The sequence below is a fragment of the Periophthalmus magnuspinnatus genome, chromosome 6, assembly GCF_009829125.3.
Source record: "Periophthalmus magnuspinnatus isolate fPerMag1 chromosome 6, fPerMag1.2.pri, whole genome shotgun sequence".
In the NCBI taxonomy this organism is placed as follows: Eukaryota; Metazoa; Chordata; class Actinopteri; order Gobiiformes; family Gobiidae; genus Periophthalmus; species Periophthalmus magnuspinnatus.
Genome location: NC_047131.1, coordinates 2,211,457 through 2,224,619, shown reverse-complemented (window position 1 = coordinate 2,224,619; position 13,163 = coordinate 2,211,457). Strand labels below are relative to the sequence as shown.

At 39.6% G+C, this 13,163-nt stretch overlaps 1 protein-coding gene across 4 annotated transcripts in view; it reads right to left on the bottom strand.

The window, feature by feature from the left end:
* Positions 1 to 13,163, bottom strand: part of myrf (myelin regulatory factor) — a 31,015-nt gene that overhangs the window by 3,208 nt on the left and 14,644 nt on the right. Inside the window, exons 4-24 of one of the 4 annotated variants that reach the window (XM_033968546.2) lie at positions 11,620 to 11,681; positions 11,169 to 11,385; positions 10,073 to 10,173; positions 9,823 to 9,937; positions 8,110 to 8,305; positions 7,585 to 7,661; positions 7,184 to 7,294; positions 6,966 to 7,074; positions 6,209 to 6,409; positions 5,727 to 5,835; positions 5,539 to 5,648; positions 4,941 to 5,101; positions 4,713 to 4,785; positions 3,644 to 3,726; positions 2,214 to 2,282; positions 1,848 to 1,915; positions 1,692 to 1,754; positions 1,138 to 1,353; positions 977 to 1,067; positions 316 to 378; positions 171 to 252 (exon numbers count right to left, since the gene is read on the bottom strand). In XM_033968546.2, coding sequence (XP_033824437.1) covers positions 171 to 252; positions 316 to 378; positions 977 to 1,067; positions 1,138 to 1,353; positions 1,692 to 1,754; positions 1,848 to 1,915; positions 2,214 to 2,282; positions 3,644 to 3,726; positions 4,713 to 4,785; positions 4,941 to 5,101; positions 5,539 to 5,648; positions 5,727 to 5,835; positions 6,209 to 6,409; positions 6,966 to 7,074; positions 7,184 to 7,294; positions 7,585 to 7,661; positions 8,110 to 8,305; positions 9,823 to 9,937; positions 10,073 to 10,173; positions 11,169 to 11,385; positions 11,620 to 11,681 — 2,377 coding nt within the window. The remainder of the gene's footprint in view (positions 1 to 170; positions 253 to 315; positions 379 to 976; positions 1,068 to 1,137; positions 1,354 to 1,691; positions 1,755 to 1,847; positions 1,916 to 2,213; positions 2,283 to 3,643; positions 3,727 to 4,712; positions 4,786 to 4,940; positions 5,102 to 5,538; positions 5,649 to 5,726; positions 5,836 to 6,208; positions 6,410 to 6,965; positions 7,075 to 7,183; positions 7,295 to 7,584; positions 7,662 to 8,109; positions 8,306 to 9,822; positions 9,938 to 10,072; positions 10,174 to 11,168; positions 11,386 to 11,619; positions 11,682 to 13,163) is intronic. The other 3 variants (XM_055222590.1, XM_033968547.2, XM_055222589.1) reach the window with 3 other exon arrangements.

Sequence of the window (13,163 nt, the reverse complement as noted above, 5' to 3'; positions counted from 1 at the left end):
CAAAGTAGATACAGTATATGAAGTATATCACATAGAAACACAAATACTACCTAAAAGAACTGGCTGTGATAGCCTATGTTTGTTTCCTGAATCATATGTCATATGTGCTTCTCTTATACTGTAAAAATGTATAATACCATCAGGATATTCCCAGGGCTCATGTGTGATACCTTTGTCCCTGTGTGCTGTCCACTGTCCAGAGTGTGTCCTCTGTCCTGTCCACACTGTCGCAGCCACACACTGTTCCCAAACCTGCAGCACAACATGGTCACTGTCTATAATGTGCAATGGATCCAACGCTTCTGACAAACTTACCTCAAATTTAATGTGATTTTGGAAATGTATGAGTTTCTGCTCCCAGTCAGTGACACAGTGTATCTACAAACATAAAGTTAGCTTGTGAGTAAATGATGTACTATATCATCAGCCTCAAATCACGCTTTTATAGACTCTCAAATAACACTGGGTCATATCATATTGCTCATGATACTGTTAAATGTTTTAAACAAGCCTGAAATTAGCACTAATAGGCCAAAGTTGTGAAGCATTTTAATTATATAGTTATTGCAAATATTCAGTTTCACATTGTGCAATACATTTTAGTCATTACTTTACCACTGAATGCATTATTGATCCTAGAGCTTCAAGATCACGTTATTTGTGTTCAACAAATGCAGGAAAAATGAATGGGTAAATAATTTGCGTGTTTTTGAATATATCAATATGGACATAATATGCATACAAATGTATGAATAAATTAGTGCAACTCGCAAGTCTGCGTATAGGACAATCCAGCATTTAGTCTCCTACTGTGGTAGCTACTTCGTAAGATCCTACATCACTATCACAACTTAAAAAAAAATTCTTAGGTAAATGTTTTCCTGTTTGAGACAAATTGATGTTTGCACCAGATATTCTAGTGTTCTGTGTATTTACCCAGAACAAATAGTCAGTTAAATGCATGTGATGGACTTACATGCAGTTGTCATCTCTTACACATTTTTGCACTTCGACTGTTTGGTTTGTCTCTGGGATGTGCACAGAGAGGAGGGAGGGCCGTTTTCCTCCTGAAGAACAGTCAGAACAGAATCAGTGCTATATGCTCAGTCTACTCTCCACGCAGTGCTGCAGACTCACCACTGGGGGGCACACTGCGCTGTCGCCTGGTCCCTGGCTGCTGGCCCTGGGGTAGATGGTTCGCTCCTGCCCCCTGCTGGTCGGGGCTTTTTTTGGACTTGGGGAAGTAAAATGGAGGTGAAGTGTGACTGAGGCGGTTTCTGTGTCCGTCTTTGTCTATGGGCCGGGACTTGGCCTTCTTCACGGTGCTTTGTGTGGGCAGCAGTGTGTCCACTTCTATTCAACCCAACAGATACAAAGTACTGCATTAAGTGTGACAGAAGTAGGACATAAAATGATGCAGTAACAGGGCCTATGTCACATTTTAGATAAAACTGAATATAATAATTAAATGACATAAAAACTTATGAACAACTACAGTTGAATATTACATTGGGAAAACATTCAATTAGATTACTGTGCATCTATTAAAAAATATCGTGAATATTTTGTGCTATAACGACAAATGACAATTATGCATTTTGCAGTATTTAGTAAACAAATGCTGTGAGTGTTTTGTCTATAAAAATTCAAGGCCTTTTTAAGATGCCATAGATTTTTTTTTCATAACTTACCTGTGGTTGACTGGTTGATGGTTGGCATTATAACTGTAGTTGTGTGATTGGTAGATAATGATGCTGAAAAGAAATCAGCAGCAAACAGTTATAAAAATTGGCTATAACTTGATTCTTCCTAAGATCATTACCAATAGAAATGTCATGGCAACTCACCTGGTGGAGGAGTGGTGGACATGGGAGCGAAAGTACTTTTACGGAAGATTCCCAACGCAGTTTTGGTCCTGAGCAGAGAACAAGCTTAACTATATCTGGCAACTCTTACATTCTCAAATGTTACCAAAACATTAAACGGTTAAAAAAAGGTTTGGTGAAAATGAAGAGATAAAGCTGAAAGAAAGCTGTAGATGCCTACCAAGGACAGACAGGTGGACAGAAATGTACAGCGGCAGTGAAGAAGGGTGTCCGAGAAATGAAAACAACACAGGGAGGCACAAGGCTGAAGAAGCACAGAGTTTACCATTCAGAAGTAAGAAGACAATGGGACACACATGAACGATTATATTTACAATAGAAACATACCCATCTCGCTCTGTGATGTCTCCTTTGTGGTGGAGAGTCAGCACGTACAGCACGGACATGGATATTACACTGGAAGAAATAAGGGTGAATAATCAGGAAATGTCTTCTTGGCTGTATCCTTAGGTTAAGATTAAGGTGCACTTTTATTGCCCCATAGGAACATTTGTCCTCTGTAATAGACCCATCATCCAATGCATTCTTGATCTCCAGAGCTTTACCTTTTGATGGGAGAAACCGAGTAACCAGAAGAAACCCACCCAAACAAGCAGAGAAGTAAGAAAACTCCACATAGAAAGTTCCAGGTGGCAGAGGAATCCAACCTGGAACTGAGGGTTCCTACTATCACTGCATATCGCCATTGTGTTCCTCCATCTACTTCAAGTGTGTGTGATCTGAGTGAATGAATGGCTATGAGAGTGACTGAGTAAATGCTTCTTTAAGTGTTCTTCAAAAGAGTTATTCGTGTAGTATTTTTTTGTGTAGCTTTGTGTATGTCTCACCTGGGGATGGGCATATTGCCAGTATTAAGCTGTACCATATGTGGTATTCAAATGCTATGGTATTTAAGAGCCACATCAAATGAATAACATCTGATTTTTACCATCTAAAAACCATTGCAAAAATCAAAGGTATACTGTCAAAACCAGACTTGGAGAGATCCATGCATTTGTCTGCAGTAGGTTAGACTACTGTAACGTCCTGCTCACTGGCCTCTCCAAACGAGCCTTAACACAGAACAGTACATCCAGAACACTGCTGCTCGGGTCCTGACTAGAACCAGGAAGTACTTCACACATGTGTCCTGTGCTCAGGTGTCTGCACTGGCTCCTGTGGCTCAGAGAATAGACTTTAAAAAAGCAGTCTCTCCATTGACCAGCACCAAAGTACATCTCCCACACGTTAGAGCCATATGAACCATCACATGGTCCTCCATGAGGACTTCAGGGACAGGCCTCCTGTTGTTCTCAGAGTCAGGACCAAACATGGAGAATCAGCGTTTTTCGTTTTGTGCAGCTAAAACCTGCAACAGTTTTCCTGAAGATGTGAGACAGGCCTCTACTTTGACTTTAAATCCAGGCTCAAAACTGTGCATATGACTGAAAGGTTTATATTCTGCACTCTTCTGTTTTAATGCTCATTTTATGTTTTGATGTTTGTGATTTTAATGTCTTTTTTATTGAATTACTTTATGTGCGAATTGTGCTATGCAAATAAACTTGCTTTGCCTTGCCTTGCCTGTCAATGCCGTGAGGTTTGGTCTTTCTGACAGTATAGACAGAGTTTGTTTATTTCTTTAAAAAAGCAGCTTCCTCACAGTTCATGTATAGATTGTTGGGTTATTATACCTATCATGCCATCGAAACAACCAGGAAGGAAAAGTTTATTTCAGTCCTATCATACAGTCAAATTTCAGTCCCATCCCAGCTCACCTGAAAGCCATCACCACCACCAGGGCCAGGATAGTCCCCTGCATGAACTTTTGGCTGATGCAGCCCTGGTCTGCAGTTGGGGTCTGCAAGGGAAAACATTTGTGTTAGTTAAGTTATTTTAAAGAAATCATAGTAGGCATGTTTGTTCTGTTTTCCTCCAGGTTTATCTATGAACTTACTTAATTATTTACATACATATTTTTATTCAGTGAACTTCTCTATTGTTCTGCATTATCTAGAAGCAGAAATTAGCCAAAGACGCAGTTTAAATCTGTCAACTGGACAAATTGTTGTAGGAGTGACAATGTTTCCAAGCCGCTTCTTCAGTTCTGATCAGAATGCTGCTGGACACTGCCTTATATCTGTCTGAAGGGAAGAGCTAACCACACTGAAATTGTAAACAGCTATTGTCTGTAGTTTCAGCTGAAACTACCTTATTCAACCTTTAACAACCCTGCTATTGTTCTCTTTGTTTTGGGTCTGAGGATGGGGTTATGCATGGGGGATAGATTATGTCTGAGACCCCCATTCCTGTTTAAGGAAGGATTCTCTTTCCTATTAAAAAATAGCTTCTTTATGTCCCCTCTCAAACCATTCTTTTTTCATTCTCTTTTCTCTGGCTGAGATCTGAACTTCACTATCTTCAAAGGAGTGGCTAGTGTCTTTGAATTTGAGATGTACACCAGATTGGTGTCCTGAGCTGCTCTCTCGACGGTGTTGGTACATTCTCTTATGGAGTGGCTGTTTAGTTTCTCCAGTGTCATGCTCCCTGCACTCTTCACTACACTGAATGGAGTAGATTACATTACTTTGTTTATGGCTCAAGGTTTTGTCCTTTGGGTGAACCAGTTTCTGTCTTGTGTTTGTAGGTTTGAAATAGATATTTGAACCGGTCTCATCTGAATCAAATTGGAGATGCTTGATTTTGCTCACAAATTCTGCTGTGTTCTCAATATGGTGCTCCATGTTGCCCAACAGAGGATCCAGGATGGTCTTCAGGTGTTTGGCCACATTATATGTGATGGAGTCAGTGCTACATACAGTGAGTCAGAAGCAGAAAAGCACATACCTTGGTCCCAGGTTTGGTGCTTTTCTTCCTGAGAGGCCCACTCCCTGTCCGGCTGAAATAACTTCCTGCTTGACTGTAGATAAAATTCAAAGTTATAGTTACATATTGTTTCCTATTTATTCATTCATTTCAACAGGGACATTGCACACTAATCAGTAACAATGTAAATGTGCCCAAATGAGCTGATTTGAGCTACATATATATTTTCTTCCTCATTAGATTCCTGACCTGGCAGTCCCTCCGCTCACGGTGCTCTTCATGCTGTCCAGTCGTCTCAGTTTGGCCAGTTTTCGGCTCCAGCGCTCCAGCTCATCGATACGCGTCTCCAGGTTATCTGTGAGTTTACACAGCTCCTTCACCGCACCCACGTTCTCCATGAAGATACGCTCCTGTCGTACAATGGACAGATGAATGCATGGCCATACATGCTAGTGCAGCCTCTGCAGCTCAGTGAGTGAATTCTGGAGGTTCTGAGATTTCACGTGAGATATGGCCTATCCATATAATGAGAATGAGAATAACTTGAGTGTGTCCTCTATCTGCAGGTTCTGGACACACAGGTTCAGTTATGATTGTAGGATAACAGAGCGCAGGCTACGTAGCTAAGAGTAATATGGCTAAAATGCACACCAATTCCCACTCAAAGTTCTCAGTTATTCAATTTTAGAAGCATTTTGTATTAGTCTTTTAGATGCAACCTAATTCATTAGATTGTTAAAAATTAAGTTATTTCAAACACAATCAGCATATTCTCTAAACTCTGGACAAAAACTCAAAGGTTAGATAAAACTGCTTGATAAAAACAAATTTGTCTGTGTGGTTTTACCTTGTTGACGACTAACAGATTTGGAATTGTTTCTCCATTCGCACAGACCACGTCTCCTCCCTCCTTCACGGCTTCAGGCAGAATCTTCTGAACCTCCTGAGCAATCACCCCTGTCAGTGATTACACAAGAAGGTCTGGTTATATGTCAATCATGATAACTTCATCTAAAATCAAATCAGATGCATTACCAGTCTCTGCAGTGTTGTCTATCCCCACAGTAGCAGCAAACTCAGGCTTGTACTGGTACTGGACCAGCCTCATCTGTGATATCCGCTTTAAATTATCTGTGGTGTCCACCTGCAAAGTGACACAGATCATTACAACCACATTATCATAAAAGTAAAGACTGGGAGTGACAACATCATAATATTGCAATTTGAAAAGTCTCCCAATGTTAATGATGGATTATACAATATAGACAACTGTAAGTTTGCCCTGATTATAATTTCATTGTAGAGCCATGGAATAAAAGTGGAGATAACTGCACAGACCAACATTACTAAACATTTTCTCATCTTGAATATTATAATATTAGCAATAATTTCATAAACGGCTTGCCAAAATATAGCAAAAAAGTACCATAATCATAATACACAAAGAGATGCCCTCCCTTCTTGCCCCTAACCCTGCCCACGCTATGAGGTACCACCTGTTTGGACACACAGTTTACCTCTTGGACATTCTCCTTGGCACGCAGGTCGGACGGATGCACCAGTGACCCCATGACCTTCATGTTTCCATGGATGACCAGAGCTTCGTCGGGGCGGTCTGTGTTGATGCCCACTCTGCCGTGATGGTACACAGAGTCTGGCACCTGCCCGCGCTGCCACAGCACCTCCGAGTCACTCTCAAACTGACCAGGGTTTGAAGCCTGCACAAACAATATGCACACATTTAAAGTAGACTGTAGATATGGAGATGTAAAAACAACTGACAAAACAGAAATGTATGAATCCTTCATTTGCTATAGAAATAAAAAATAAAAGAACATATTACATCAATACACTGCAAAAAACATTTGTTGTTACTTTTCTAATGATATTGGACTGTACACATTTACAGTATTACTTGATTCATTAGTTTCAAGCTGTGGAAATGTTCGCCATAGCAGTTAAGCATATCAGAACAAAATGTAATGTTTTCAATGGAGAAAGGTCCTCACAAAATATCAAATCAAGAAGAAATTGTTTGACTGAAACCCATGAATTAAACAGTCTTACAAGTGAGTTATTAAAACTGTCATGAGAGTAAGGCAAGTCATTTTAATCAGCTAAATCATAAAATATATTAAATACAGATTTATATAGATAACAAAAATATAGAAATAATACTATAAATGGCACATATAAGTACAACACTACAATGTGGAGTTAAAAATATCTATTCAAAATGTTATTATTCAGTAAATGATGGTCCTTCATATTTACATAGAAACATGATGTTACCCTGACGATGATCCTCTCTGACACATGAGCAGCCACTGTGTAGCTCTGAGAGAGGGCCTGAGCATGCAGGGCCACCACCAGCATGAAGTACCTGCAGAATTAAATGTACACAAAATAAGCTCTACTCTCAAACATGAAGTACTTGTATGTGTAGTACTAGTAATCAGGTTGTGTTGTGTATATTGGTATTGCAGAAATACCTCTGGTCGGGGTTAGGCTTGCCCTTCTTCCTCATGTTGTTGGCTGTGGTTTCACTGAAGTGAAGTCGCCCCACCGTTACCTTGGTGACCTGCTCCGGAGGCAACGTGACCCTGTGGAGAAACATTTCTCTATCCAATAATGATAATAATTATAAATTATTAGACTATTGATACAATCCTAAACTTAAGGTGTGTTCACACTTGCAAATAAACCACCTCAAAACTTAGACTAAAATGAAAACTAAACCTGGACTAGACCGGGACTAGAATACAACCAAACCAAGTTTACATCAGGACTAAACTGAGCTCAAACTAGGACCAAATGATGTGATGTGTGAACACACCATAAGAGATTATACTGATTGATGGAACCATCACAAGAGTATGACTTGAGCACTCACAGCACTGGTTTGAAGGGCCTCTTGCTGCGATCAGACTGGGACTGCTCCACACTGATGGACTGGTTCATAGCCTCCACCTGAACACATATAATCTTAGTACACACAGACTGTGGGTTTCCGTACTTTTTGGGGACATTACATTGAGGCATTTATTTTCTCGAGACCACTGCTAAACTTAACCATAGCTATTTGCCTTACCTTAACATAAATCCTAACCTTAACCTATTTTAATCCAAATCTTCAAATCTCCTATTTTAATTTGCTAAAACAATATATTGACAAACTTGCACCTTTCCAAAGATCTGAATATTAACATGTCCATGGAGTGGTAGACTCTCCACCATAAAAGCTATATGGTGCATGTTTAAATCATATTGTTGATCTAATAATGATGGATTTGCATCATGTACACCTGATTTTGTCCCCATAAGAGAGCCAGGTCCTCATACTGAGTCTGTATACAGATTTTAGTCTGCACAATGTGATAAATACCATCCTATGTGAGCTGTGTGATCTCTTGCTCACCTTGACCCCGTTCAGTTTGAGGTAGAAGCACTCGATTGGCTGCAGCCCCTCCTGTGTTTTGATGTACTTGGGGTCTCCCAGCATGCCTATGTACACCGTCACCTGGAAGTGGTTCTTCTTTTGACAAACAAACGCGTCATCAGCCAGGGAGAAGTTAAAGCCCTTGTCTGCATCTACGCGGTATGTTGGCATTGGACTGTAACAAAAAACAACAAATGGACATCAGTGTTAAAGAGCAAAGGTTCAAGAGGAATCCCAGCATCTTTCTCCAACACACTGTATAATAGAAACTGCACAAGAAACACATGCACAGGTCAAACAAAAACACAATTGGTATGTTTTTTTTGGAGAAGGAGAAGCGTTATAATGATTGAAAGCTAAAAAAAATCAGAGCAGCATAATATAGTAATATAACATAATACATCTATTAGTATCCAATATGGTCTAGCCACCTGCACGTTCACAGTTTTAGTTGCTTAATATACAGTTGATATACAAATTATTCAGCTTTTTTTTACTGATTTTGGGTAAGTCCTTGCTAAAAACAAATGTAGCAATGATGTAGTCATATTTAACCTGGTTTAGTCTGATTTAGACCTGGTTTAGACGTAGTTTAGACGTAATTTAGAGCTTGTTTAGACCTGTTTTGGGCCTGGAATAGTGCTGTTACAGTCCTACTTAAAATCTGGTGGTACTCCGAAGGACGAATACTTTCTTGGTGGTACTTGATGTGAACAGAACCATTGCTATACACACTATATTTCTGCTAAGCTTAAACAAAGAACTTGAGACATTGCTTTTTGAGATTTATGCAATCCCGTGTGATAAACAGATGGGGCAGATAAGAGTTCTATGAGTTCAGGCTAACTTCCCTCCCTCGTTTCTTTTTGACTTTGGCATCTGAAGAGCACAAGGTGCGCACTAACTTTTACCCCTGCTACTCCCCATTCGGAGCCGAAACCCTGCACTCCCACGCACCGCTCACTCCTCTGGAATGTACTCAGCTCTCAAACTGCCCTGCCCTCACCAAGCACCATCTATACTCTGCTGCTATAGGCTTTTAGAAATAAAGTGCACTTCAATTGTATGTACAGCCCAAAATGATATATAGAGATCGGGGTTAAATGTTAGTGGCAAAATCTCCCATGTATCCTGCATAAAGGTAGAATCTCTACGGTAAAAAAATGGATTTAAGTTTCCTGTTCATGAGCGCCATTTTGAGAACCTATCACAATTCAAAAGATACGATGTTGCAATTTTGCTATGGCAACTGAGATAATTTAACCCAAACTACTTTGTTGAGTGCATCCGACTCACTGTATATTCATTTGAGTGAGCGCTAACTGAGTTCACATCTTACAGCAAAGGTTGACGACATGAGTCCTGTGGTGGAGTCTGTCTGTCTTTCATTTACATTCAAATACAAGCGATTTTTTTTTTTTTTTATTATATGTAGCTGTGTCACCTGCTTGTCTCCATAAAGACTAATAAGTTTTATGTCATTTTGTGGAAGAGTCAAGGCAAAACCATCACATTTCCGTAGAGAACATAAGGTTTTGGACGCTCCGACTAAAAAACTTACATCATGCCCCTTTAAATGAATAAAATTTCTATTGGGTTACTTTTGAGCAAACTCCTTGATAGAATGACTCTACTTTAGATGTGACAAAACAATCTTGATCTGTATTGTAGGTGCCAGTGAAATATACCCACAGTTCTTTGCAGTCTGTGTCATACAGAGGGCTCCACTTGTTCTGCTGGTGCGGCTGCCACTTGATGCATTGATAGTTGGGGTCCAAGTAAGCGCTGTCTGAATCTTGCATCAATCCTGAGGGAAATGAAGACAAAAATATATAATTGTAATGAAAAGTGTGACCAGTGTTGAGAAAAAGTGTGTTGGTAAGATTTGGCACTGCATGGGCATTCTGACAGGCCAGAGAGCAGCAGAGAGGACAGAGCCTACCTGGTTCCTGTTTGATGATACCTGTGAGGAGATTGGAATTCAAAGTGCTGTTGGGAGAATCGGAGTGCTTCCTCTTCTTTGCCTGATGAGATGGAATGCCACTGGAGAAGAAAAAAAAAGTGTTTCATTACATGATTTCACAATATTTTATAACCCAGTAATTGGGATGGCTTCAGTTCAAGTTATCACTGTTCATGGGCAAGTCTTTAGTGTGCAAACTCTTCAGTTGTGGAAGAAGTGCTCAGTTTTGTTATTTAAGTAAAAGAATAGATATCAGAGTGAAGAAACACTCAAGTAAAAGTAAAAAAGTAAAAGTATGAAAGTACCTGTTTAAAAATGTACTTAAAAGAGTAAAAAGTAGTGATTTTGATACAGATTTGTGCTGAATTTTGTTCAACAGAAACAACTACAAATGTGTTAAAAAATAAACCCTCAGCCTTTTCAGCAGATCTCAAACAATGATAAAAAATAGTTTTACCTTTCAGTCCAGTTCAAAAATGTAGTATAGTGGAAAGTACAGATACTGCTCTCAAATGTACTTAAGTAAAAGCTAAAAATGTCCACTTTAAAAACTACTTAACTAAAGTACAGACACCTAAAATGCATTCTTAAGTGCAGTGCTTTTATTTTATTACATTCCACCATTGAATCTCTTCAGCAACGTATATGAGGAGAGTCAGTTTATTGAGAAGACATAACAAGAATCTAGTTGCAACTTTATAATCATATGATGGATAAACAGATAACTCATAGTTGTGTATAAAGCACTAAATATCATTGCATCAAACGTTCATTGAATTTATTTTATTTTTTTTTCAATTATAATATCAAAATTAGTATCGAGCATACAGTGTTTTCCTTGCCATCAAGTTTGATATTTTTGGATTGTAACTAAATGAATAGGGCATACATTCAACTAGTGGGCCACCTTGTCAATATGGGGTCCTGGACAAGTTATACCAGCACAGAAGCAGCACAGTGTCAATCAATACAGCAAGACTGTAAAGAAATAATGCCTAGAAATATACTATTTTTATGCAGAGTTGGTAAATGCCTGTAAGATACAACTGTACAAATGTATTACTGTTCGACTCACTCCTGTCCCTGTGGATGCTGCATGATGTGGTGCAGCATGTGAGTCTGGCCCATGTCTCCAGCGCTGGTGGTGGGGCCCATGGAGTACTGCGAGATCATGGGCTCCGGCTTCAGGAACATGTCCCGCTGCATGCTGGGATAGTGACCGGGAGGGAGGGGTGGGGTCGGGGTCATATGACACATGTTCTCTGGGGTCATCGTTCTGATCATGTGAGGATCTGAAACACAGGAAAACAAAACAAAAAAAGAATAGTTTTAACTTTCCATGGAATCATACATGGTTTATGTTTTGAGGTATAGCAGCTATTACTTTTAGCCTTAATAAATCGTGTGCCTGTTTTCCATACTTATAAGGATAAGGTGACCCAAATTATTACTCTTGTGGGCAGATAATGATGACTCATGTAGACTTATAATAAAAAATAATTTCACAAAATCAGTGCAGAACTCACCATTCACCTGCTGAGGAGAGTAGGGCTCAGAGCTGGAGTCTGGAGGTGACTCTGGCAGGGTCCTAAACTCACAGGAAATACAACGATATTAGCAGTACTGTAAATGTTCATTGTTCACAACAGTGTAACACAACTCCATGTGCCTAATTCAGTTTGTTGAAAGCCTGATTTGGTGTTTACACAAGATAGTGCTCGAGGAATGTGTGTAACCCTACTTAAGTGTTTAATGATAACAGCAACGCAATCTTTCCCTTTCTGTGCTGCTCTGGTTTAAAATAGTCTAGCTCTATAAATGCAACCTCGGACAGTTCGCTAAGTGCAAGTTCATGTCAAGCTCACTCTGTTTTACTAAAGGTGAACTATGACATTTTTCTAGAGGTGGTTTTGTCACCTTATGTTCATTACTTTAATACAATTGAAGTCTTTTTTTTTATTTTTACTACTTATCTTGAACGTATTATTACCATTTATATATTATGTTTGTTATTATTATTATATTGGAATAAAGTTTGTTTGTCAGGGGCGTTGAGTTTACACGTAAAGTTTATGGTGAACACACGTTTAGGCCTCCCTCTGTTTCTGCAGCGTGTTTTCAAGCATCAGAGCAGAGTTGACCTGGTGTGTCTTGAGTGTTCACAAATTCACGTAGGTAAAGTGTCAGATGCCACAGATGAAAAAAGCTGAACTTTTAGTGTTTAACATGCAGCGTCAACTATTGAGAGAATACACACAGTGATGTAGAGACATCATAATCCGGAAAAAAATTTAAAGACATCACTTAAAAACAAGCGGCAAACTTGAGGTCCGGGCAAGATGGCGTAGAGATCAGATGCTCAGTGACCGCTCTCTGGTGCCTAAACCTGAATAAGTTCAAACTGGACCAATATTTTTCACTGAGATAAACTCGCTGACAAACTGAAAACACACCAACCCTCATCAGGACCGGAAAAAGTAAAACTAAAAACTATTTTCACCTTTTACTGAACTGATGGTCAACGCTAACACTAATGCTAAGGGCTAAAGCGCTTGCCTTCCATGAAAACTGTGAGCTTATGGAAATGGAAAACTGATGCTAAGGGAGCCAAAAACGCCCTAACCTCTCCCAAGAAACCTCTACAACCTTTAAAGAAAAAGATTAAACCAAATGAAACTGACACTCCCTCATCACCGGAGCCACCTTATGATGCTACTGTTCTGGCGGTAATCAAGACCCAGACAGACAAGACCCAGGGTCTCCGAGTGCTGCTGACCGACGTGCACAAAGATCTGAAAGAAAACACGATGACCCTAAGTAACCTCACCAAATCTGAGGAGTAGAACTCATTCCAAATAAAAGATTGCAAGGAAAAAAGCAGAAGGTTGTAAAGTGAAATAATCCAATTTAAAGAGTAGAATGCACAGCCAGAGAAAAGGGCAGCAGAGATGGAAAATCTAACAGCAGAAGCAGAGAGATACAAGATAAGATGGAATTTAAGATTAAAAAAGAGAAAGAGAAAAGGAGCTTATTGCAAACCTTCTCATAAAGATTGCCCCACACCATCCTG